Source organism: Haematobia irritans, chromosome 2 (genome assembly GCF_050003625.1).
Source record: "Haematobia irritans isolate KBUSLIRL chromosome 2, ASM5000362v1, whole genome shotgun sequence".
In the NCBI taxonomy this organism is placed as follows: Eukaryota; Metazoa; Arthropoda; class Insecta; order Diptera; family Muscidae; genus Haematobia; species Haematobia irritans.
The window spans coordinates 18070090-18097669 of NC_134398.1; the positions used below are offsets into that span (position 1 = coordinate 18070090).

General features: G+C 29.7%; 1 protein-coding gene across 1 annotated transcript in view; it reads right to left on the minus strand.

The window, feature by feature from the left end:
- The window catches only part of Ddr (discoidin domain-containing receptor 2), an 817465-nt gene that overhangs the window by 595066 nt on the left and 194819 nt on the right, over window positions 1–27580 (minus strand). The window contains 2 exon segments of the mRNA XM_075294255.1: window positions 6100–6239; window positions 16714–16890. Coding sequence (XP_075150370.1) covers window positions 6100–6239; window positions 16714–16890 — 317 coding nt within the window.

The following is a 27580-nucleotide window of genomic DNA, read 5'->3' on the forward strand; positions in this document are numbered from 1 at the left end:
TTCCAGGGAAATCGGATAGAAAGTACAGTTTCTAGACGCCCATGAAGCAAAATCGGGAGATCGGTCTATGTGGGGGCTATACCAAAACATGGACCGATACGGAACTTTTTCGATACACCTATATATGGTCCTAAAATACTTCTAGATTTTAAATTCCAGGGAAATCGGATAGAAAGTACAGTTTCTAGACGCCCATGAAGCAAAATCGGGAGATCGGTCTATATGGGGGCTATACCAAACCTAGTACCGATACGGACCATTTTCGACACACCTCTTTATGGTCCCAAAATACCTCTAGATTTCCAATTTCAGGCAAATCGGATAGTAAATACAGTTTCTAGAAGCCCAAGAAGCAAAATCGGGAGATCGGTCTATGTGGGGGCTATACCAAAACATGGACCGATACGGACCATTTTCGACACACCTCTTTCTGGTCCTAAAATAACTCTGTATTTTCAAAATCAGGCAAATCGGATAGTAAATACAGTTTCTAGAAGCCCAAGAAGCAAAATCAGGAGATCAGTCTATGTGGGGGCTATACCAAAACATGGACCGATCGGCACCATTTGCGGCACACCTTTTTACGGTCCTCAAGTACCTCTACATTTTCAATTTCAGGCAAATTGGATAAAAACTAACATTTTTTAAACCCAAGACCCCAAATCCGGAAGTCGGTTTATATGGGGACTATATCAAAACTTGAACCGATATAGCCCATCTACGAACTTGACCTGCCGGCAAACAAAAAACAAATCTGTGCCAAATTTCAGGACGATAGCGCCATTATGGAAGGCTGTAGCGTGATTGCAACAGACAGACAAAAAACAGTGAATCCACCAGGACGGACAATTTTGGTAAAATTTAGAAACTTTAGATTAATTTCAGAAAATTCTTACTAAACTGTATTACAAACGCAGATGTCACGCCGGTTTCACTAAAATAAGTAAATATTTTTCGGTAAATTCTAGAAAATGTATTAGACATAATTATATTTTTTCACTTCCCAGCAAAAAAAGAGCTTCCAAAAAAGTAGTTTGGATCCCCAATCTGTGATCCGGAAGTAGTGCAAACTTGGATCATCTCCAATGAATTTTACATGGGCTTGTCATAGGACGGAAGTACTCCCTTTTTGGATCCTTTGCATTACTTTAGAAGTTGTGCCCTGGAAGTTAATTTGAACGAAGAAATTTAAAAAGCGATTTTTTTTTTTTTTTTCAACCAATTTCACTTTTTTTTTTCAACCATATTATACCCTCCACCATAGGATGGGGGTATATTAACTTTGTCATTCCGTTTGTAACACATCGATATATCGCTCTAAGACCCCATAAAGTATATATATTCTGGGTCGTGGTGAAATTCTGAGTCGATCTGAGCATGTCCGTCCGTCAGTCCGTCCGTCTGTTGAAATCACGCTAACTTCCGAACGAAACAAGCTATCGAATTGAAACTTGGCACAAGTAGTTGTTATCGATGTAGGTCGGATGGTATTGCCATATGGGCCATATCGGTCCACTTTTACGTATAGCCCCCATATAAACGGACCCCAAAATTTGGCTTGCGATTGCTCTCAAAGAAGAAAATTTCATCCGATACGGCTGAAATTTGGTACATGGTGTTAGTATATAGTCTCTAATAACCATGCAAAAATTGGTCTACATCGGTCCACTTTTACGTATAGCCCCCATATAAACGGACCCCCAAATTTGGCTTGCGATTGTTCTAAGAGAAGCAAATTTCATCCGATCCGGCTGAAATTTGGTACATGGTGTTAGTATATGGTCTTTAACAACCATGCAGAAATTGGTCCATATCGGTTCATAATTACATATAGCCCCCATATAAACCGATCCCCCGATTTGGCTTGCGGAGCCTCTAAGAGAACCATATTTCATCCGATCTGGCTGAAATTTGGTACATGGTGCTAGTATATGGTCTCTAACAACCATGCAAAAATTGTTCCACATCGGTCCATAATTATATATAGCCTCCATATAAACCGATCCCCCGATTTGGCTTGCGGAGCCTCTAAGAGAAGCAAATTTCATCCGATCCGTCTGAAATTTGGTACATGGTGTTGGTATATTTTCTTTAATGACCATGCAAAAACTGATCCACATCGGCCCATAATTATATATAGCCCCCATATAAACGGATCCCCAGATTTGACCTCCGTAGCCTCTTAGAGGAGCAAAAGTCATCCGATCCGATTGAAATTTGGTACGTTGGGTTAGTATATTGTCTCTAACAACCATGCCAAAATTGGTCCATATCGGTCCATAATTATATGTAGCCGCCATATAAGCCGATCGCCAGATTTGACCTCTGGAGCCTCTAAGAGGAGCAAAATTCATCCGATCCGGTTGATATTTGGTACGTGGTGTTAGTATATGGTCTCTAACAACCATGCAAGAATTGGTCCATATCGGTCCATAATTATATATAGCCGATCCCCAATCACACAAAAATTGGTCCATATCGGTTCATAATCATGGTTGTCACTCGAGCCAAAAATAATCTACCAAAATTTTTTTTATAGAAAACATTGTCAAAATGTTATTTTTATAGAAAATTTTGTCAAAATTTTATTTTTATAGAAAATTTTTTCTAAATTTTATTTCTATAGAAAATTTTGTCAAAATGTTATTTCTATAGAAAATTTTTCCCAAATTTTATTTCTATAGAAAATTTTTTTCCAAATTTTACTTCTATAGAAAATGTTGTCAAAATTTTTACCGCAACCCAAGTAATTCGATTGTGGATGACAGTCTTCAGTAGAAGTTTCTACGCAATCCATGGTGGAGGGTACATAAGCTTCGGCCTGGCCGAACTTACGGCGTATATACTTGTTTTTTATTACACTATTATTTTCCTATTATCTAATTTTTACAATTTGAAAAAATTTGTCGCTCCGACCAGGGGTTGAACCTGGGTTTGCTGGCACCATAACAGGACGCTTTAGCACACTCAGCCACAAACGCTATTGAATATAAAGCGTCGAAAGGTCAATTCAAATGTGTGTGATATGATCGTAATACGACACCAAGGAATAACATTCTAATTGCTTCTCGAGAAGTTCTTTATTAGTATGAACGAAAAAAATAAGAAACGCAGGTTCAAATCTCACCACCGGCAATTTTTTATCAAATATTTTTCAAAAAAATTATTTTTTTTATGTTATGCATCGTTTTTATACCCACCACCATAGAATGGTGACGGGGGTATAATAAGTTTGTCATTCCGTTTGTAACACATCGAAATATCGATTTCCGACTATATAAAGTATATATATTCTTGATCAGGGAGAAATTCTAAGACGATATAACGATGTCCGTCTGTCCGTCTGTCTGTCTGTCTGTCTGTTGTAATCACGCTACAGTCTTCAATAATGAAGCAATCGTGCTGAAATTTTGCACAAACTCGTCTTTTGTCTGCAGGCAGGTCAAGTTCGAAGATGGCCTATATCGGTCCAGGTTTTGATATAGTCCCCATATAAACCGACCTCCCGATTTAGGGTCTTGGCCCTATAGAAATCGTAGTTTTTATCCAATTTGCCTGAAATTTGAAATCTAGAGGTATTTTATGACTATAAAGAGGTGTGCCAAAAATGGTGAGTATCGGTCCATGTTTTGGTATGGTGCCCATATAAACCGACCTCCCGATTTGGGGTCTTGGGCTTATAGAAACCGTAGTTTTTATCCAATTTGTCTGAAATTGGAAATCTAAAGGTATTGTAGGACCACAAACACGTGTGCCAAAAATTGTGAGTATCGGTCCATATTTTGGTATCGCCCCCATATAGGCCGATCTCCCGATTTTACTTCTTGGGCTTATAGAAACCCCAGTTTTTATTCAATTTACCTGAAATTGGAAATCTAGAGGTATTGTAGGATCACAAATACGTGTGCCAAAAATTGTGGGTATCGGTCCATGTTTTGGTATGGTCCCCATATAAAACGACCTCCCGATTTGGGGTCTTGGGCTTATAGAAACCGTAGTTTTTATCCAATTTGTCTGAAATTAGAAATCTAGAGGTACTTTAGGACCATAAAGAGGTGTGCCGAAAATGGTGAGTATCGGTCCATATTTTGGTATAGCCCCCATATAGACCAATTTCCCAATTTTACTTCTTGGGCTTCTAGAATCCGAAGTTTTTATCCTATTTGCTTGAAATTGGAAATCTAGAGGTATTTTCGGGTCATAAAGAGGTGTGCCGGTGAGTATCGATCCATATTTTAGTATAGCCCCCATAAGAACGATTTCCCGATTTAACTCCTTGGGTTTGTAGAAACCCCGAAATTGTAAATATTCTGGTATTTTAGGCTCACTTTACTTCTTGAGGGTGTAGAAGGCGCACTGGTCATGAAAATTGTTTGAAACTCAATGTAAAATTTCCAGATTTTACTTCTACAGATTTGAGATTTCAAATCAAGACGTTATTTTATAATTTTCTTGCACACTTACAAGAGATGTTAATGATTCCTCTAAAACTCAAACAAAAATGGTTTTTATAAATCCAGAATTTGATATAGTCCTCATAGGTGAAATCTTTAAATTTATCTTCGGGAAGTGTCCTCAAGTCCTAATATTTGGTTCATGGTGGTGGGTATTTAAGATTCGGCCCGGCCGAACTTACTGCTGTATATACTTGTTATTTTTTATTTTCGTATAAATATATTTTTTTTTCATTACATATCAATAAAAAAATTAAAAATTCTCGTAATTTGAAAAATCTTCTCAAAAGAACTTCCATGGAAGCGAAAAAGTCAAACGGCACAGGTTCTAATCCCAGCGGGGATGAAATTTGTTTTGTATTATTATTATTATCTTTTTTTACTTTTTTATAAATTTTCTATTTTTTTATTAGTTTTCTATTTTTTTTTTTAATTTAATTGTCCAAAATTTGCACTTAAAATACCCTGATTGCATTTTTTCCAATACTTGTCCAAAAGAAGTGCATCAGAAGTAGAAACAAATCATTGGGGCATCCCAAGATGCGCTTTAGAAAAAATGTTTGTGCACTTGTCCAAAAGGACTGCATCGGAAGTGGAAAAAAATCATTGGGGGATCCTACGATGCGCTTTAGATGAAATGTTTGTGGACTTGTCCAAAAGGACTGCATCGGAAGTTGAAGAAACTCGATGGGGGATCCTGGGATGGGCTTTAAAAGAAATGTTTGTGGAACAACTTCCAATTTTTTTTTTTGCTGGAATTGTTAAGGAAAATTTCGAAGTTTGAAGTAAAACATTGGAGTTAAAATTTGGAAAAATATCTTCAGTCAAATTTACAAATTAAAAAAATTCTAAGCTATTTTTTTGGTAGACATGAATTTTGTAAATGTTTTTTAGCTTCATTTGTGTATGATTTTTAATTCATTTAACTAATGTACACAAAAATTTTTGAACTCAAGAAAACTTACTGAAAACATATTATTTCTATGATTTTAGATTTTAGTTGGCTTTAGTGCCACGAAGGGTTCACTTTTTTCACATATAGGCTCTGACAAACATTTCGTTATGATTTACAATCATTTATTTCACTGATAATTATCCAAACAAAAATGCATAATAAATCTATCTTTCAAATGCTTTGCCACAAAGTAGCCACACTTTTAACCAATAATATTCATGCCGGCAAAGAAAGTAGATTAAACTTTAAGTATATTAATCATCGATAAGCGATACACATGCAACCCCCCCTCCGCACGCCTTATAAATTAGATTTACAGACCTTTCTGGTATTTTCTCCCCTTCGAATAAATAAAAAAAAAATACTTTGTCTGCTATCACTATCATAAATTATAAATAAGAACTTTCCAATGGTCACACATGGATAATATAGAGTTTCTGAGTTTCTGAATTTTTCAGTTTTCCAAAAACCAAAAAATTATCTTATTTTGTCACCATAAATAACCACACAATGCAAACAATTGATATAAATTCTATATGATCATCTTTGTCATCCATTTCAAATAATTTATGATAAATGTTTTAATGCAAAGTTGAAAATCGATTTAATTATTAATTGAATGAATTATGATTTGTGACTTAAAATGAGAAGGGATTTTTTAAAATTTTTTTTTTAATCATTTAAACTTACTTGAACATCTCGGGCATACATGTTGTTGGTATGTATGACAACAGCACTGAAATTTCGTACACTATCGAATTCAAAAGTGATTTCAACGGGACGCCCTTGTAGATTTGGTGTATCATTACGCCAGCCAACCCATTCATAACCTGAAATGGAAACAAGAAATAACGAAACAATTTAAATACCCAGCAAAAAAAGCGCCGCCAAAAAAAATAATGAAAGTTTTTTTTTTGGATCCGGAAGTAGTGCACATTTGGCCCAGAAGCGATGAATATTACATGGGCTTGTCATAGGACGAATGTCCACCATTTCAACAGCCGTTGAAGTGAATTTGCATCATTCCTTACGGTGTGATCCGAATTCAGTGTTTTGAATGTGAATTAAAAAATATTGTAATATTTTGCCAAATAAATACTGTTTATACCCTCCACCATAGGATGGGGGTATATTAACTTTGTCATTCCGTTTGTAACACACCGAAATATTGCTCTAAGACCCCATAAAGTATATATATTCTGGGTCTGTCCGGCTGTCCGTCCGTCTGTGGAAATCACGCTAACTTCCGAACGAAACAAGCTATCGACTTGAAACTTGGCACAAGTAGTTGTTATTGATGTAGGTCGGATGGTATTGAAAATCGGCCATATCGGACCACGTTTACGTATAGCCCCCATATAAACCGATCCCCAAATTTGGCTTGGGGAGCCTCCCGGAGCAGCAAAATTCATCCGATCCGGTTGAAATTTGGTACCTGATGTTAGTATACGGCTTCTAACAACCATGCAAAAATTGGTCCATATCGGTCCATAATTATATATAGCTCCCATATAAACCGATCCCCAGATTTGAACTCCGGAGCCACTTGGAGGAGCAAAATTCATCCGATCCGGTTGAAATTTAGTACGTGGTCTTAGTATACGGTCTCTAACACCCATGCCAAAATTGGTTCATTTCGGTCCATAATTATATATAGCCCCCAAATAAACCGATCCCCAGATTTGACCTCCGGGGCCTCTTGGAGGTGAAAAATTCATGCGATCCGGTTGAAATGTGGTACCTGATGTTAGTATACGGTGTCTAACAACCATGCAAAAATTGGTCCATATCGGTCCATAATTATATATAGCCCCCATATAAACCGATCCCCAGATTTGACCTCCGGAGCCTCTTGGAGGGGCAAAATTCATCCGATCCGGTTGAAATTTGGTACCTGATGTTAGTATACGGCCTCTAACAACCATGCAAAAATTGGTCCATAGCGGTTCATAATTATATATAGCTCCCATATAAACCGATCCCCAGATTTGAACTCCGGAGCCTCTTGGAGGAGCAAAATTCATCCGATTCAATTGAAATTTAGTACGTTGTGTTAGTATATAGTCTCTAACAACCATGCAAAAATTGGTCCATATCGGTTCATAATTATATATAGCTCCCATATAAACCGATCCCCAGATTTGACCTCAGGAGCCTCTTGGAGGAGCGAAATTCATCCGATCCAGTTGAAATTTGGTACATGGTGTTAGTATATGGTATCTAACAACCATGCAAAAATTGGTCCATATCGGTCCATAATTATATATAGCAAAAGTCATCCGATGCGGTTGAAATTTGGTACATTTTGTCAAATATGGCCTCTAACAGCCATGTAAAAATTGGTCAATATTGGTCTTTAGTTATATATAGCCGATGACTTATTACACAAAAATTAGTCCATATCGCCAAAAATAATCTACCAAAACTTTATTCCCATAGAAAATTTTGTCAAATTTTATTACTATAGAAAGTTGTGTCAAAATTTCATTTCTATAGAAAGTTTTGTCAAACGTTTATTTCTATAGAAATGTTTGTCAAAATTTTATTTCCATAGAAAGTTTTGTCAAAATTTTATTTTTATAGAAAATTTTGTAAAAAATTTATTTCTGTAGAAAATTTTGTCAACATTTGACTTCCATAGAAAATTTTGTCAACATTTTATTGCTATAGAAAATTTTGTCAAGTTTTTATTTCTATAGAAAATTTTGTCAAAATTTTATTTCTATAAAAAATTTTGTCAAGTTTTCATTTCTATAGAAAATTTTGTCAAACTATATTATATACGTATTTAATCGGCCTTTTTTTGTTTAATATATACCCCGTATGGGCTAACTTACAATTTAGAAGACAGTGTTAAAAAGGTTTACGATACCTTGCCATCGGCAAGTGTTATCGCAACCCAAGTAATTCGATTGTGGATGACAGCCTTTAGTAGAAGTTCCTACGCAATCCATGGTGGAGGGTACATAAGATTCGGCCTGGCCGAACTTACGGCCGTATATACTTGTTATAATTAATGATTTTAATGCATAACGCTTGGCTGAAACGTTTGATCCTAACGTTCGAAAATTCGAAACTTTTTGTAACGGTAACACTTGCCGATGGCAACTTATCGTAAAAACTTCTTAACAGCGTGTTCTCAATTGTAAGTTAGTCCATACGGGGTATATATTAAACAAAAAAGGCTGATTAAATACGTAAATGTGTTAATTCAGTTTGACAAAATTTTCTATAGAAATAAAATTTTGACAAAATTTTCTATAGCAATAAAATTTTGACAAAATTTTCTATAGAAATAAAATTTCGACAAAGTTTTCTAGAAATAAAATCTTGACATAATTTTGAATAGTTATGAAATTTTGACAAATTTTTTTTTAGAAATAAAAATTTGAAAAAGTTTTCTAAAAATAAAATCTTGACATAATTTTCTGTAGAAATAAAATTTTGACAAAATTTTCTATATAAATAAAATTTTAACAAAATTTTCTATAGAAATAAAATTTTGACAAAATTTTCTATAGAAATAAAATTTTGACAAAGTTTTCTAGAAATAAAATCTTGACATAATTTTGAATAGTAATGAAATTTTGACAAAATTTTTTATAGAAATAAAATTTTTACAAAGTTTTCTAGAAATAAAATCTTGATATAATTTTCTATAGAAATAAACTTTTGACAAAATTTTCTATATAAATAAAATTTTAACAAAATTTTCTTTAGAAATAAAATTTTGACAAAATTTTCTATAGAAATAAAATTTTGACAAAATTTTCTATAGTAATAAAATTTTGAAAAAATTTTCTATAGAAATAAAATGTTGGTAGATTATTTTTGGGGATCGGCTATATATAACTATAGACCGATATGCACCAATTTTGGCATGGTTGTTAGCGGTTATATATTAGCTCAATGTACCAAATTTCACCACGTACCAAATTTCAAACGGGTCGGATGAATTTTGCTCCCCCATTAGCTCCGGATATCAAATCCGGGGATCGGTTTAAATGGGGGGTTGTATATAATTAAGACCGATATGGACCAATTTTTGCTTGGTTGTTAGAGGCCATATAGTAACACCACGTACCAAATTTCAACCGGATCGGATTCATTTTGCTCCTCCAAGAGGCTCCGGAGATCAAATCTGGGGATCGGTTTATTTGGGGGCTATATATAATTATGGACCGATATGGAAAAATTTTTGCATGGTTGTTAGAAACCATATAACAGGTTGGCTGATAAGTCTCCGGTCTAACAAAGAAAAAACATTTTTTGTTGTCAAAATTCGTTTTTATTATTCAACATAGTTCCCTTCCAGAGCGATACAACGATTATAACGACCTTCCAATTTTTTGATACCATTTTGGTAGTACTCCTTCGGTTTTGCCTCAAAATAGGCCTCAGTTTCGGCGATCACCTCTTCATTGCAGCCAAATTTTTTCCCTGCGAGCATCCTTTTGAGGTCTGAGAACAAGAAAAAGCCGCTGAGGGCCAGATCTGGAGAATACGGTGGGTGGGGAAGCATTTCGAAGTCCAATTCATGAATTTTTACCATCGTTCTCAATGACTTGTGGAACGGTACGTTGTCTTGGTGGAACAACACTTTTTTATACCCACCACCATAGAATGGTGACGGGGGTGTAATAAGTTTGTCATTCCGTTTGTAACACATCGAAGTATCGATTTCCGACTATATAAAGTATATATATTCTTGATCAGGGAGAAATTCTAAGACGATATAACGATGTCCGTCTGTCTGGCTGTCTGTCTGTCTGTTGTAATCACGCTACAGTTTTCAATAATGAAGCAATCGTACTGAAATTTTGCACAAAGTCGTCTTTTGTCTGCAGGCAGGCCAAGTTCGAAAATGGGATATATCGGTCTAGGTTTTGATATAGTCCCCATATGAACCGACCTCCCGATTTGGGGTCTTGGGTTTATAGAAATCGTAGTTTTTATCCAATTTGCCTGAAATTTGAAATCTAGAGGTATTTTATGACCATAAAGAGGTGTGCCAAAAATGGCGAGTATCGGTCCATGTTTTGGTATAGCCCCCATATAGACCGATCTCCCGATTTTATTTCTTGGGCTTATAGAAACCGCAGTATTTATTCAATTTACCTGAAATTGGAAATCTAAAGGTATTGTAGGACCACAAATACGTGTGGCAAAAATTGTGAGTATCGGTCCATGTTTTGGTATAGCCCCCATATAGACCGAAAATGGTGAGTATCGGTCCATGTTTTGGTATAGCTCCCATATAGACTGATCTCCCGATTTTACTTCTTGGGTTTCTAGAATCCGAAGTTTTTATCCAATTTGCCTGAAATTGGAAATCTAGAGGTATTTTCGGGTCATAAAGAGGTGTGCCGAAAATGGTCTGTATCGTTCCATGTTTTGGTATAGCCCCCATATAGACCGATCTCCCGATTTTACATCTTGGGTTTATAGAATCCGTAATTTATATACAATTTGCCTGAAATTGGAAATTTATAGGCATTTTAGGATCATAAAGAGGTGTGCCACAAATGGTGAGTATCGGTTCATGTTTTGGTATAGCCCCCATATAGACCGATAACCCGATTTTACTTCTTGGGCTTCTGGAATGCCCGAAATTGGAAATCTAGAGGTATTTTCGGGCCATGAAGAGGTGTGCCGAAAACGGTGAGTATCGTTCCATATTTTAGTATAGCCCCCATAAGAATGATCACCCGATTTAACTCCTTGGGTTTCTAGAAACCTTAGTTTTGATTTCCTGAAATTGTAAATATTCTGGTATTTTAGGCTCACAAAAACGTGTATCGGATTAAGTTTTTATCGGTCCATTTGGTAATGCTCACGCACGAAAATGTCATGAGTACCAAAAAACACCGTGACTCACGAGAAATGTCGTGACTCCCTAATAATTTTATGGGTAATTTACGATAGGAACTTGTCTGAAAACAAGAGCATGTTTAAAATCGAGAGCGTTATTAATTTCTTACCCTTCTAGGTGTCGCCAAAATTGTAAACAAATTCAACTCGTAAGCGTTTTCTGTGCGTGAGCAGGAATATTTTCCTGAGGCTATTTTTCCGAAATTCGTTACTCACGCTCAAGCACGACATTTGGTTTGTTAATCACGCACACTCACTCCTTTTACTAGTATATGACCTTCTAAAAAAATATTTAGATCACTCAATTTTTTCCCTAGTTTAAATTCCCTAAAAATAAAATAAAATAATCCCTTTAAGAAAATATGCATATAAATGTCTCCTGCAAACTTTTTTCTCTTCTTCAAACGACAACAAATCATTAAAAATGAAACTGAAAGTTTGTCTAACAACTAAATTAGGTCTGTGGGGAATATGACATGGAAATCCATTCGTATGATAGCAAAGAGCAAAGAACACACACACATACACACATAGACATAGAAACCCACTTTCTCATACTCTAACAAAATTTCCATAGATGACAGACAAACAAGTCATTACAGACTGACGACTAGTTAAAGCTATTGCCAGGACATTAAGAAAATTGTTCATAGGACTTAGGCACGACAAGATAATTAGACGATATCGATAAGTGAAATATTTATGAAGTTGCTTTTGTGCTCATACCAATCATACCTTCAGATATCTTAATGGACGCATTGGATAGATGGACGATGAATTTCCATAGGACACACAAAACATGGTCATAGCTTTTTGAATTATTGATCAATTTTTCCATGAACATAATTTGTTCGATTCATTCTGGGTTTTGTGTAACGTTGTTGGTATTCGTTCGATTTGTGTTCTGTTCTTGTTGATGTGAGAGCATAAACATAAATTCCATTTTAATAGACCTCCCCACATCGATATGTGTACACATTAATCTATCAAGAGATAAGGACATAAATGGAAATACCAGGACATATGGTCTATATAAGGAATAGGCCCTAATATTAAAATAAATGCTGTGTAAATGTTATGGGCTTTTCTTTATGGATTAACATTAAAGTTTAAATGTTTCTTGAGACAAATAAAGTTTGAGAATAAAGATGTACCGAATATGGGATGGTTAAAAATAATTTCTTTGCAATAAATTTCAAAAAATGTATAGTTTATTATGAATTTAACTATAGGATACAATTTTTTTAGAAATAAAATTTTGACAAATTTTTCTATAGAAACAAAAATTTTGACTAAATGTTCTATAGATATAAAATTTTGACAAAATTTTCTATAGAAATAAAAGTTTGATAAAATTTTCTATAGAAGTAAAGTCTTGATAAAATTTTCTATAGAAATAAAATGTTGACAAAATTTTCTATAGAAATAAAATTTTTACAAAATTTTTTATAGAAATAAAATTGTGACAAAATTTTCTAAGAAATAAAATTTTGACAAAATTTTCTATAGAAACAAAATTTTGAAAAATTTTCTAATGAAATTAAATTTTGGGAAAATTTTCTAATGAAATTAAATTTTGGGAAAATTTTCCATAGAAATAAAATTTTGACAAAATGTTCTATACACATAAAATTTATACAAAATTTGACAAATATTTTGCATCAAAATAAAATTTTAACAACATTTTCTATGTTGACAAAATTTTCTATAGAAATAAAATGTTGACAAAATTTTCTATAGAAGTAAAATTTTAACAAAATTTTCTAGAGAAATAAAATTTTGACAAAATTTTCTATAGAAATAAAATTTTGACAAAGTTTACTGTAGGAACAAAATTTTGAAAAATTTTCTATAGAAATAAAATTTTCGCAAAATTTTTTATAAAAATAAAATTTTGACAAAATTTTCTATAGAAATAAAATTTTGACAAAATTTTCTATACAAATAAAATGACAAAATTTTCTAGTGAAATTAAATTTTGGGAAAATTTTCCTTAGAAATAAAATTTTGACAATATTTTCTATACAAATAAAATTTTGAAAAAACTTTCTACCGAAATAAAATTTTGACAAAATTTCTATAGAAATAAAATTTTGCTAAAATTTTCTATAGAAATAAAATTTTGACAAAATTTTCTAAAGAAAAAAAAATTGACAAAATTTTGCTATAAAAATAAAATTTTTACGAAAAAATTTCTATAGAAATAAAACGTTGACAAAATTTTTTTATAGAAAAAAAATTTTGACAAAATTTTCTATAGAAATAAAATTTTGCTAAATTTTCTATAGAAATAAAGTTTTGACAAAATTTTCTACAGAAATAAAATTTTGACAAAATTTTCTGTAGAAATAAAATTTTGACAAAATTTTTTTAGAAATAAAGAAATAAAATTTTGACAAAATTTTCTATAGAAACAAAAATTTTGACAAAATTTTCTATAGACAAAATGTTGAAAAAACTTTATATAGAAATAAAATTTTGAAAAATTTTCTATAGAAATAAAGTTTTAACAAAATTTTTTATACAAATGCAATTTGGACAAAATTTTCCATAGATATAAAATTTTGGCAAAGTTTTCTATAGACATAAAATGTTTACAAAAAAAAATCTATAGAAATAAAACGTTGACTAAATTTTCTATAACAATATAATTTTGACAAAATTTTCTATAGAAGTAAAATTTTGACACAATTTTCTAATGAAATTAAATTTTGGGAAAATTTTCCATAGAAATAAAATTTTGACAAAATTTTCGATAGAAGTATAATTTTGACAAAATTTTCTATAGAAATAAAATTTTGACAAAATTTTCTATACAAATAAAATTGATACAAAATTTTGACAAAAATTTTCGATCAAAATAAAATTTTACCAACATTTTCTATACGTGTAAAAATTGGTGGACCTAATTAGATATGATCAGATCTCTAACATCAGATCTATCTGCTTATAGGGCTATATATAATTATATCTAAGATATTACATCTATGCCAATTTTGAGATCTTATTCTATAGCAATTAGATATACTCATATTTAACCACTTTTCGGACACAATTTTATATAGAAATAAAATTTTAACAAAATTTTATTTGGATAGAAAAGTTTTGTCAAAATTGTATTACGATAGAAAATTTTGCCAACATTTAATTTTGACAAAAATTTTCAATAGAAATAAAGTTTTAAGAATATTTTCTATAGAAATAAAATTTTGAAAAAATTTTGTATAGAAATAAAATTTTGGCAACATTTTTTGTAGAAATAAAATTTTGACAAAACTTTCTACAGATATAAAATTTTAAGAATATATTCTATAGAAATAAAATTTTGACAAAATTTTCGATAGAAATAAAATTTTAACAAAAATTTCTATAGAAATAAAGTTTTGACAAAATTTTCTATACAAATAAAATTTTGAAAAAAAAACTTTCTATAGAAATAAAATTTTGACAAAATTTTCTATAGAAATAAAATTTTGACAAAATTTTCTATAGGAATAATATTTTGACAAAATTTTCTATAGAAATAAAATTTTGACAAAATTTTCTATAGAAATGTAATTTTGACAAAATTTTCTATAGCAATGCAATTTTGACAAAATTTTCTATAGAAATAAAATTTTGACAAAATTTTCTATAGAAATAAAATTTTTACAAAATTTTCTATAGAAATAAAATTTTGAATAAACTTTCTATAGAAATAAAATGTTGAAAAAACTTTCTATAGAAATAAAATTTTGACAAAATTTTCTATACAAATAAAATTTTGACTAAATTTTCTATAGAAATAAAATTTTGACAAAATTTTCTATACAAATAAAATTTTGAAAAAAACATTCTATAGAAATAAAATTTTGACAAAATTTTCTATAGAAATAAAAGTTTGACAAAATTTTCGATAGAAATATAATTTTGACAAAATTTTCTATAGAAATAAAATTTTGACAAAATTTTCTATAGAAATAAAATTTTTACAAAATTTTCTATATAAACAAGATTTTCACAAAATTTTCTATAAGTAAACTTGTGACAAAATTTTCTATAGAAATAAAATTTTTAACAAATTTTCTATAGCAATAAAATTTGGACAAAATTTTCTATAGAAATAAAATTGTGACAAAATTTTCTATACAAATAAAATGTTGACAAAATTTGTTATAGAAATATAATTTTCTATAGAAATAAAATTTTGACAAAATTTTCTATTGAAATAAAATTTTGAGAAAATTTTTTATAAAAATAAAATTTTGAAAAAAATTTCTGTAAAAATAAAATTCTTACAAAATTTTCTATGGAAATAAAATTTTGATTAAATTTTCTATAGAAATAAAATTTTGCAAAAAAGTAAATTTAATTTGGTAGATTGTTGGTAAAATTTTCTCCAAAGTTTGGTAGATTTGCTTTGAGTCGAGTGGCAACCGTGACCTCGACCCGTTGAACTTTTGCATTTGGGGCATTTTGTCGATAATCATCACGATGTGGAGGAGAAGGATCGAATATGTTTTTCAATAAGGATTGTACTGGTGTATCACAGTAGAAAACTAATATCAAGGTTTTTAATACAGTCCAATTAATTCTGAGTATAATTTGATAAGTTCAATGGTTTAAACCATATTTGAGACCAAGTGACTTCTTAAAAAGAAAAAAAAAAAACAACAACAACAAACACAAAAGGTTTCTGCGACTATAACCTAACCTAACTTAATTTAACCTATATTTTACATGGATCATCATCTTCGCATATGGACGGAAAAAAAGATAGAAGGACTTTCCTGCACAGAGCCTCAAAATTTGTCATAAATAACTATTGCTTTTCATTAAGCTAATGTAAATAAATAATGTATAGATAAGTTTTTCAAATCGATTGCAAAAATATAGCGTATTTGGTCGTATTTTGACTGTCCACTTATTAAATTGAAACTCTAAATTTTATATCCTTTGAGGTATATTATTATCCCAACAGCTTCCTTATAAATTGCATCTTCGACGACATCCCTATGGCATATAATTGGCTATCTTCAAACGCAATAGAATAATAGACAATACCTTGACTGTCATTGTCAGTGAACCAATACATTTTGTTCGACAATAATGCCGTAGAATATCAATAAATTTCGATAAAATTTATCAAAGCCTAGATAAGCCAAATAAGGCGATCAGGTAGTTTTGGGAGGTAAAGAGGTTACCCTCACCACCCACATGTAAAGCCCATAAAACCTTACTCCTATTTATATTCTCCACATAGTAAGCCTATATACAGCCCTCAATGTAGTTCTTCGACCTCAAGAGACCATATTTTATGATTTCTTGTAGAGCTAAAAGGAGGGAGGACATTTGCCATCAATGACAGCAATTTGTGGTAAATTTCATTAATTTTTTCTGCTTCAGCTCTTTGCCATTTTGACCTTGTTGTTATTGTGTAGTTGTTGTACTTACCTTTGCCAAATCCTTGATCTAAACGAAAATTATCTTTGCCCTTTTGTCCATCAACCAATTGACCCAGGCCATCGACATAACGTTCATCTTCTTCATGGCCATCATAGGATTTATCGGATAAATCGATTTCTATGCCACGAGGTATACCTTTGGGAATGCTATATGATAAAATGCCCTCTGAAATAGAAAACAAGAACAAATATAGAGAGGATGAGTGTGTGTGTAGGGAGGGACAAGACAGAAGAAACCAATTATAGATTAACATATCTAAATAAATTGGAATATTTGTATTTATATGATTAATTCCAATTGAATTATTATAATGATAATTTATATTTGCTGCGAGTACATGGCTGTAGACAAATGAACAGGGGAATGAAATACATATAAGGGTGGCTTTAGATTTTATTTATTCGGAATTTTCAGCAGCGTTAATAATGACAAGCCTCAAAATTGTATTTCTATTGAAAATTTTGTCAAAATTTTATTTCTACAGAAAATTTTGTCAAAATTTTATGTCTATAAAAATTTTGCCAAAATTTTATTTCTATAGAAAATTTTGTGAAAACTTTATTTCTAGAGAATTTTTTTTTCAAAAGTTTATTTCTATAGAAAATTTTGTCAAAAATTTATTTCTATAGAAAATTTTGGCATAGTTTTATTCCTATAGAAAATTTTGTCGAAATTTTATTTCTATAGAAAATTTTGGCAAAATTTTATTTCTACAGAAAATTTTGTCAAAGTTTTATTTCTATAGAAAATTTTGTTAAACTTTTATTTCTATAGAAAATTTTGGCAAAATTTTATTTCTACAGAAAATTTTGTCAAAATTTTGTTTCTACAAAAAATTTTGTCAATGTTTTATTTCTATAAAAAATTTTGTCAAAATTTTATTCTATAACAAATATTGTCGAAATTTTATTTCTATAGGAAATTTTGTCAAAATTTTACTTCTATAGAAAATTTTGGCAAATTTTATTTCTATAGACAATTTCGTCAAATATTTATTTCTATTTCTGCGTCAAAATTTTATTTCTATAGAAAATTTTGACAATTTTTTTTTATACCCTTCACCACTACTGTGGTACAGGGTATAATAAGTTTGTGCATTTGTATGTAACACCAAGAAGGAAACGTCTGAGACCCATCGTTTAGTATACCGATCGTCTTAGAATTAAATTCTGAGTCGATTTAGCGATGTCCGTCTGTCTGTCTGTCTGTCTGTCTGTCTGTCCGTCCGTCTGTCTGTCTGTTCATGTATTTTTGTGCGCAAAGTACAGGTCGCAGTTTAAGTCCGATCGTCCTCAAATTTGGCACAGGGTCGTTTTTTGGGACAAAGACACTCGCTATTGATTTTGGAAAAATCGGTTCAGATTTAGATATAGCTGCTATATATTTATCCCCGATCTGATCATATTTGGCGTGTTTATCAACCGATGTTCTTCAAATTCAGTACAACCGAATATTTTATGAGTCTCGAAAAACTTGCAAAATATCAGCCAAATCGGTTCAGATTTAGATATAGCTCCCATATATGTCTTTCGTCCGATTTGGACTCATATGACCACAGAGGCCATAGTTTACTACCGACTTACGTGAAATTTTGCATAAAGAGTAGAATTGACATTCTACCAATGCTTGGTAAATTTGATTGAAATCGGTTCAGATTTAGCTATAGCTCCCATATATGTCTTTCGTCCGATTTGGACTCATATGACCACAGAGGCCATAGTTTACTACCGACTTACGTGAAATTTTGCATAAAGAGTAGAATTGACATTCTACCTATGCTTGGTAAATTTGATTGAAATCGTTTCAGATTTAGATATAGCTCCCATATATATCTTTCGCCCGATTTGGACTTATATGGCTTCAAATGCCATGACTATATAGCCCCCAACACATTTGACGGATGTGATATGGTATCGAAAATTTAGATCTACAAAGTGGTGCAGGGTATAATATAGTCGGCCCCGCCCGACTTTAGACTTTCCTTACTTGTTTTTATATAAACTTGTGTCAAAATGCTATTTCTACAGAAAACTTTGTCAAAGTTTTATTTCTATAGAAATTGTTGTCAATTATTTTTTTTCATAGAAAATTTTGTCGAAATCTTATTTTTATAGAAAATTTTGTCAAAATTTTATGTCTATAGAAAATTTTATCAAAATTTTATTTCTATAGAAAATTTTGTCAAAATTTTATTTCTATAGAAAATTTTGGCAACTTTTTATTTCTATACAAAATTTTATCAAAACTTTATTCTATAGCAAATTTTGTCGAAATTTTATTTTTATAGAAAATTTTGTCAAACTTTTATTTCTATAGAAAATTTTCGCAAAATTTTATTTCTACAGAAAACTTTGTCAAAATTTTATTTCTACAGAAAATTTTGGCAACATTTTATTTCTATACAAAATTTTATCAACATTTTATTCTATAGCAAATTTTGTCGATATTTTATTTTCATAGAAAATTTTGTCGAAATTTTATTTTTATAGAAAATTTTGTCAAAATTTTATGTCTTTAGAAAATTTTGTCAAAATTTTATTTCTATAGAAAATTTTTTCAAAATTTTATTTCTTTAGAAAATTTTGGCAAAAGTTTATTTCTATATAAACTTGTGTCAAAATGTTATTTCTATAGAAAATTTTGACAAAATTTTAGTTCTATATAAACTTGTGTGAAAATGTTATTTTTGTTATTTTTTGTTCTATAACAAGTTTTGTCAAAATTTTATTTCTATAGAAAATTTTGTCGAAATTTTATTTCTATTGAAAATTTTTTCAAAATTTTAATTCCATAGAAAATTTTTCTAAATTTTATTTCTATAGAAAATTTTGTCAAAATTTTATTTCTGTAGAAAATTTTGTCAAAATTTTATTTCTATAGAAAATTTTGTCACAACTTTATTTTCATAGAAAATTTTGTCGAAATTTTATTTCTATAGAAATTTTTGACAAAATTTTATTTCTATAGAAAATTTTGACAAAATTTTATTTCTATAGAAAATTTTATCAAAATTTTATTTCTATACAAAATTTTGTCAAAACTTTGTTTCCATAGAAAATTTTGTCGAAATTTTATTTCTATAGAAAATTTGTCAAAATTTTATTTCTACAGAAAATTTTGTTAAAATTTTATTTCTATATAAAATTTTGGCAAAACTTTATTTCCATAGAAAATTTTGTCGAAATTTGATTTCTATAGAAAATTTTGTCAAAATTTTATTTCTATAGAAAATTTTGTCAACATTTTATTTCTATAGAAAATTTTGTCAAAATTTTATTTCTATGTAAACTTGTGTCAAAATATTATTTCTATAGAAAATTTTATTACTATAGAAACTTTTTCGAAATTTAAGTTTTATGTAAAATTTTGTCAAAATGTTATTTCTCGGGAAAAATGTTCGAAAAATTTAATTTCTATGGAAAATTTTGTCAAAATTTTATTTCTATACAAACTTTTGTCAAATTTGTATTTCTATAGAAAATTTTTTCTAAATTTTATTTCTATGAAGAAGAAGGATATTCATGGAGATGAGTAACAGCATACTCCTCTATCGATGTTACATCTGGGCGTCGACCCTACATGGACGAACTAGAGCAAACAACCTGCTTTCAGTACAGACAACAGCAGCTCTGAGAATCACTTCAGCGTACCACATAGTATCATGGAAGGGAGCATTATTTAGTAATAGCAGGAACGGTTCTAAAAAGGCATTCTGTCAATTCAGCGGAAAAAATACTGGAGGCCTAACAACTCGATAAATTTGATACCGAAAATCCAACGACAGACTACTCGTAGAGATAAATTGCAGGAATGATGACGAAACATACACACCTCTATGAATGTTAGATCTGGGCGTCGATTTTCAGGCAGACAAACTTTAGTGAACAAACTGCTTTCAGCACAGAGAACGACAACTCTTAGAATCACTTCAGCATACTGCAGTGCCAGGAGAAACGCATTATCAATATCAGGAAAGATCCCAATAGACCTCCAGGTGACTGAACGGAAAAAAGTATTCGAGATCAAATAAGAAGGTGACCAAATTTGATACTGAACAGAGACTAGAGATATATGACTGACATACAACATAACTCAGATCGTGGTCATGGCTACTTTTGAAAGCAGCTGTACCGGTGGTCAGAACGGCGAAGAGGAACATAATTAACAAACTGATACAAAGTGAGAGGAACTGGAAGGCTGAAATGGTTTTTACATTATAGATTCGTTCTATGGAATCAACGCCACCAAGATTTATTTATGATGTTAGCTTTTCAAACGATTTTAATTTTGAATTTTCTATAACTTTAAATTCCCCCCCCCCCCCCCCCAAATAAGGCGTCAGCTCTTCTCTTTCCATTCCCTAAAGAATTCAGCCTTTCACAATAACCAACATCCTTTACATTGACTGACATAGTAGCCAATATTGAAATTTCAATTTGACCAAAACTCCATTGGCCACAATCCAATATTTGTATGTCAGCGAAAGCAAACCAATAACCACCAACATAGAGAAATCATCCAAAAATTCTCCAAATATTCGCACAAAAATAGAGGTCAATAGTTTCTCTCGTCAACTATAGTAGAGGTCTGTAGTATGTGTAACGATAACATAGGATTCGTCGACATATGTAGTTGGCCAGCAACAGTGGTCTTTGGTTGTCAGCATGCAACAGAAATTCTATGAATTTTATCATTCCATGGTATGCAGGCCCAAATTGTGTAATCGAACTTCAAGCCATGTATACCATGTGACCATATTGATGTTTAGTACTGATTGTGATGTCCTTGTTAGGTCGAAAGGGGGAAGTGGTTATTGGGAATGTATAAATACAAGCTATCGAAATATTTGTATATGGGCTAATACATGATAGTTTTTAAGTTGCATAACCTGACTACTGACCTTAGACCGGTAATATCAATTAGAGGTCTGCACAATACCATTTGTAAATGCAGAGAACACGTGTACTTGCTACATGAGTACATCTATTTGAGAGATTCGCAAAACAATTGGTACACATTTTGATGAACACCAAAAGCCACGAGTAACTTCTTATTGCTACTCTGAAGTCTTCACTATCAACAAACACATATTCCTCTTTCTCTCTTATTGAAGTGTACTCATAGTGATCACGTCGAATATGTTGCGAGAACAAAACTTCATAGAGTACTCCATGTACCACGTGCAGTTTCAGAAATACAAAAAAAAAAACAGTTACAGTTTGCTATAAAGAACGGCAAACGTTAAATTAAGTGTATGACATACATAAATATATGAAATATGTGACATACATACATATGTATGATTAATAATAATGGAAAGTTTTGCTTCGCACATAACTGAGAAATACTTGTGGTACCACGTGAAGTGAAGAGAATTCATGTTGTACATCTTCTCAAGTACTTACATTTTTATTGTTCCTTCTTTTCGAAACACATATTGTTTCGGATAAGTACTTGGTGGTATTTGACAAGCAAGTGTTCTCTTCACTTCACTACTTGCGCTCTGAGAGAGAGACAGTGTATGTACTATATCCGACTGGGAATTGCATATATGTAGTGAAAAGTTATTCGATGCAGACCTCTAATATCAATCATCATATAACGACCAGGAACGCTTGTCAGCTGACAGATTTATACGAATGACAGTCATGGTTGCCACAGTTGGCACAGCACGAATTTTCTATAGAAATACAATTTTGGCAAAATTTTCTATAGAAATAAAATTTTGAGAAAATTTTTTATTGAAATAAAATTTTGACAAAATTTATAAAAATAAAATTATGACAAAATTTTCTATAGAAATAAAATTTTGAAAAAAATTTCTGTAGAAATAAAATTTTGAAAAAATTTTCTGTAGAAATACAATTTTGAAAAAAAAAATTTCTACAGAAATTCAATTTTGACAAAAATTGTAATTTAAAAAAAATGTTCTATATAAATAAAATGTTGACAAATTTTTCTATAGTAATCAGATTTTGGCAAAATTTTCTACAGAAATAAAATTTTGAGAAAATTTTCTGTAGAAATAATTTTTTGAGAAAATTTTCTACAGAAACAAAATTTTGACAAAATTTTCTATAGAAATAAAATTTTGACAAAATTTTCTATAAAAAAAAATTTACTAAATTTCTGTAGAAATAAAATTTTGACAAAATTTTTTATAGAAATAAAACTTTGACAAAATTTTCTATAGATACAAAATTAGATACAAAATTTTTTATAGAAATAAAATTTTGACAAAATTTTTTATAGAAATAAAACTTTGACAAAATTTTCTATAGATATAAAATTATGATAAATTTTGTTACAGAAATAAATTTTTGATAAAATTTTTTATAGAAATTAATTTTTGACAAAATTTCATATTGAAATAAAATTTTGAAAAAATTTTCTACAGAAATAAATTTTTGAAAAATTGTTTATAGAAATAAATTTTGACAAAATTTTCTATAGAAATAAAATTTTGATAAAATTTTCTATACAAAACAAATTTTGACAAAATTTTTTATAGAAACAAAATTGAACAAAATTTTCCAAAGAAATAAAATTTTGACAAATTTTTCGAAAGCAATAAAATTTTGATAAAATTTTCTATAGAAATAAAATTTTGGTAAAACTTTCTATAGAAATAAAATTTTGACTAAATTGTCAATAGAAATAAAATTTTGGCAAAATTTTCTAAAGAAACAAAATTTTTACAAAATTTTCTATAGCAATAAAATGTTGACAAAATTTTCTATAGAAATAAAATTCTCCATTTGTTTTGTTTTGTTATTGTTGGTTTTGTTCTTTAAGCATTGTTGTTGTTTTTTTATTTCAGCTTAAAACCATACATTGACTAAACTACAAGAGTAGCTTAACCAACAGAGGAAAAGAATGTTTGTCAAATTTATTTGGGCAAAGCCCTATAGACTGCAAGATGGTTGGATGGACGCACGTTTCGGAATTACCACATTCCTCATCAGCATCCTCTACTTGCAGCAAAACTATCAACCAATTATCAGAATAAATTCAGGCAGTTTATTAAACCCAACAAAAACCACACTTGAACCCTCCGAAAAAAGGTTTTACATTGATAGCCGGCTATAGAAATGAGGAATGTGGTAATTCCGAAACGTGCGTCCATCCAACCATCTTGCAGTCTATAGGGCTTTGCCCAAATAAATTTGACAAACATTCTTTTCCTCTGTTGGTTAAGCTACTCTTGTAGTTTAGTCAATGTATGGTTTTAAGCTGAAATAAAAAAACAACAACAATGCGAAATAAAATTTTGACAAAAAATTTCCGTAGACATAAAATTTTGACAAAATTTTCTAAAGAAATTAATTTTTTACAAAATTTTCTATAGCAATAAAATTTTGACAAAATATTCAATAGACATAACATTTTGACAAAATTTTCTAAAGAAATAAAATTTTTACAAAATTTTCTATAGAAACAAAATGTTGATAAAAATTTTCTATAGAAATAAGATTTTGACTAACTTTTCTATAGATATAAAATTTTTCTATAGATAAAAGAAATAAAATTTTGACAATATTTTCTGAAGAAATAAAATTTTAATAAAATTTTCTATAGAATAAAAATTTTGGTAAAACTTCATATAGAAATAAAATTTTGACAAAAGTTTCTATAGAAATAAAATTTTGACAAAATCTTCTATAGAAATAAAATTTTTACAAAATTTTCTATAGAAATAAAATTTTGACAAAACTTTCTATAGAAATAAAATTTTGACAAAATCTTCTATAGAAATAAAATTTTTACAAAATTTGCTATTGAAATAAAATGTTGACAAAAATTTTCTATAGAAATAAGATTTTGACAAACTTTTCTATAGAAATAAAATTTTGACAAAAGAAATAGAAATAAAATTTTCACAAAATTTTCTATAGCAATAAGATTTGGCAAACTTTTCTATAGAAATAACATTTTGACAAAAGTTTCTATAGAAATAAAATTTTGACAAAATCTTCTATAGAAATAAAATGTTGACAAAAATTTTCTATAGAAATAAGATTTTGACAAACTTTTCTATAAATTTTCTATATAGAAATAAAATTTTGACAAAATTTTCTGAAGAAATAAAATGTTGGTAAAATTTTCTATAGAAAAAAAATGGTAAAACTTTCTGTAGAAATTAAATTTTGACTAAATTTTCTATAGAAATAAAATTTTGACAAAATTTTCTAAGGAAATAAAATGTTTACAAAATTTTCTAAAGCAATAAAATTTTGAAAAAATTTTCTATAGAAATAAGATTTTGACAAATTTTTGTATAGAAATAAAATTTTGATAAAATTTTCTGTAGAAATAAAATTTTGAGAACATTTTCTGTAGAATTAAAATTTTGACAAAAATTTTCTAAAGAAATAAAATGTTGACAAAATTTTCTATAGAAATAAAATGTTGACAAAAATTTTCTATAAAAATAAGATTTTGAGAAACTGTTCTTTAGATATAAAATTTTTCTATAGATAAAAGAAATAAAGGTTTATTAAAATTTTCTAAAGAAATCAAATTTTGACAAAATTTCTATAGCAATAAAATTATGACAAAATTTCCTATAGAAATAAAATTTCGATAAAATTTTCTATAGAAATAAAATGTTGACAAAATTTTCTATAGAAATAAAATTTTGACAAAATTTTCTAAGGAAATAAAATTTTGATAAAATTTTCTAAAAAATAAAATTTTGATAAAATTTTTTATAGAAATAAGATTTGACAAATTTTTCTATAGATATAAAATTTTGATAAAATCTTCTATAGAAATAAAATTTTGACAAAATTTTCTATAGAAAAAAATTTTGACAAAAGTTTCTATAGAAATAAAATTTTGACAAAATTTTATACAGAAATAAATTTTTTAAAAAATTTTCTATAGCAATAAAATTTTGATAAAACTAAAATAGAATTGAAATTTTGATAAAATTAAAATAGAAATAAAATTTTGACAAAAGTTTCTGTAGAAATAAAATTTTCACAAAATTTTCTATAGCAATAAAATTTTGACAAAATTTACTATAGAAATGAAATTTTGATAAAATTAAACTAGAAATCAAATTTGACAAAATTTTCTATAGAAATAAAATGTTGATAGAAATAAAACAAAAAGTGGCAATTCCACTACTAAAGTGGCTGGCTACATAAAATTTATGTTATTTGCGGAAATTGTGGAGTGACCTATACACAATGCCCGCAATAACCTCACAGTGGCCTCTCATGTCATGTGTTGGCTAATTTCGGAAATTGTATATATTTGATGCTCCATACACAGGTCCTATGAAAGTTTGGAAAACAACAACGAAACCTAAAATAAAATTCGAAAAATAAATCAGATTTCATGTTCGCCGTTGTGTTACAGTATCAGATTTTTCATTTGATTGCAGATGAGTGAATTTATACCAGTGTTGATTCTATTTTCTTGTTTTTGTTTGATTTCTGTGGTGAAAATTCTATTTCACAAAACTTTCTATCTTGCGGATGGGAGGAGACAGAGGGAATTGAAAATTTGGAAAGGAAATCAATAAATTTCGTTATCACATTTAATTATATATGCAATGGAAAAGCTAAGAGAGAGAGAGAGAGAGTCAGAGAGAGCGAGAGAAGGAAGGACGTAACAAAAACCTTGACAACAAATCTATTTGCATAGAGGGTGAAACATCCTAGAATTTTGTGGCTTTTGTGGCGAGATATTCTAAAACAGAAAAAAACTGACAAAAATGTTAAAATTGATTTCATTGTTCATTGTTACTTATTGAAGTGAAAACATTTTGAGATTTTCTAAATTTATTTATATGGTTAAAGGGAATTGAGTTTTAATAAAATTTGACAATTGATTTTCTCCAGTAGGTCATACTCTACTCTAAAGGAATTTTTTAAGAATTTGTATATTTTCTTTAAGAAAGGTAATTTTTTCATAGCTATTTCATCGGTCAAAAATTTTATAACCCGATCCCCAGATTTGAGTTCTGGTGAACAAACGAAGGTATAAATATTCACTTTATGTCTTGGGAAAGTTAAATCGACCATTTTGTTTGTTCACAAACTGTTCAATTTAGAATGAGTTCTTTTTGGCTCCTTCCAGTCTAAATTTGTTTGTGAATAGATAGCACCTTTTGACTCTTCATTGGCTTTGGTCCTAGCTCATTTTTCTGTTATCGCGGTAAGTTCAGTTAACTAGCAAGTTTTCTACCACTACGGTGTAGATTTCGATTAAATCGGGTATTTTTAGAATTTTACCGCACAGTTTTTGGATGCGATGCTGCACTGTCATCTAAAAGGTACTTCTACTTCGATGGTACTTCACAATTTTGTATGGAAATAAAATTTGGAAAAAAATTTCTACAAGAAAAGTTTAACAACATTTTCTACAGAAATAAAATTTTGCAAAATTTTCTCTAAGAATACATTTTTTACAAAACATTCTCTAGGAATAAAATTTGTACAAAATATTATCTAGGAAAAAAAAATATAAAATTTTCTTTATGAAAAAATGTTGATTAAACTTTCTCTAGGAATTAAATCTCGACGAAATTTTCTAAAAAAAAAATAAAAACTAACTAACTGTCAAAAATTTAAAATATAATTTGTAAAGATTTTTCTCTAAAGGGTGATACGGTCAAAATTTGGTCAATATAAACTTGACGTATTTCTTTCAATTTTGCATTTAAAAAACCTGAACACCCCTCATTTTGATGGTGTGTGTGTGTAGAATGTTGCTTCTATTTTGATTTTGGAATTCACTCTTCAGTTGTCAAAATGCCGTCCAAGCAAGAAGAGCAGCGTATCAAAATTTTGCTCGCGCATCGCGAAAATCCGAGCTACTCGCACGCAAAGCTGGCAAAATCGCT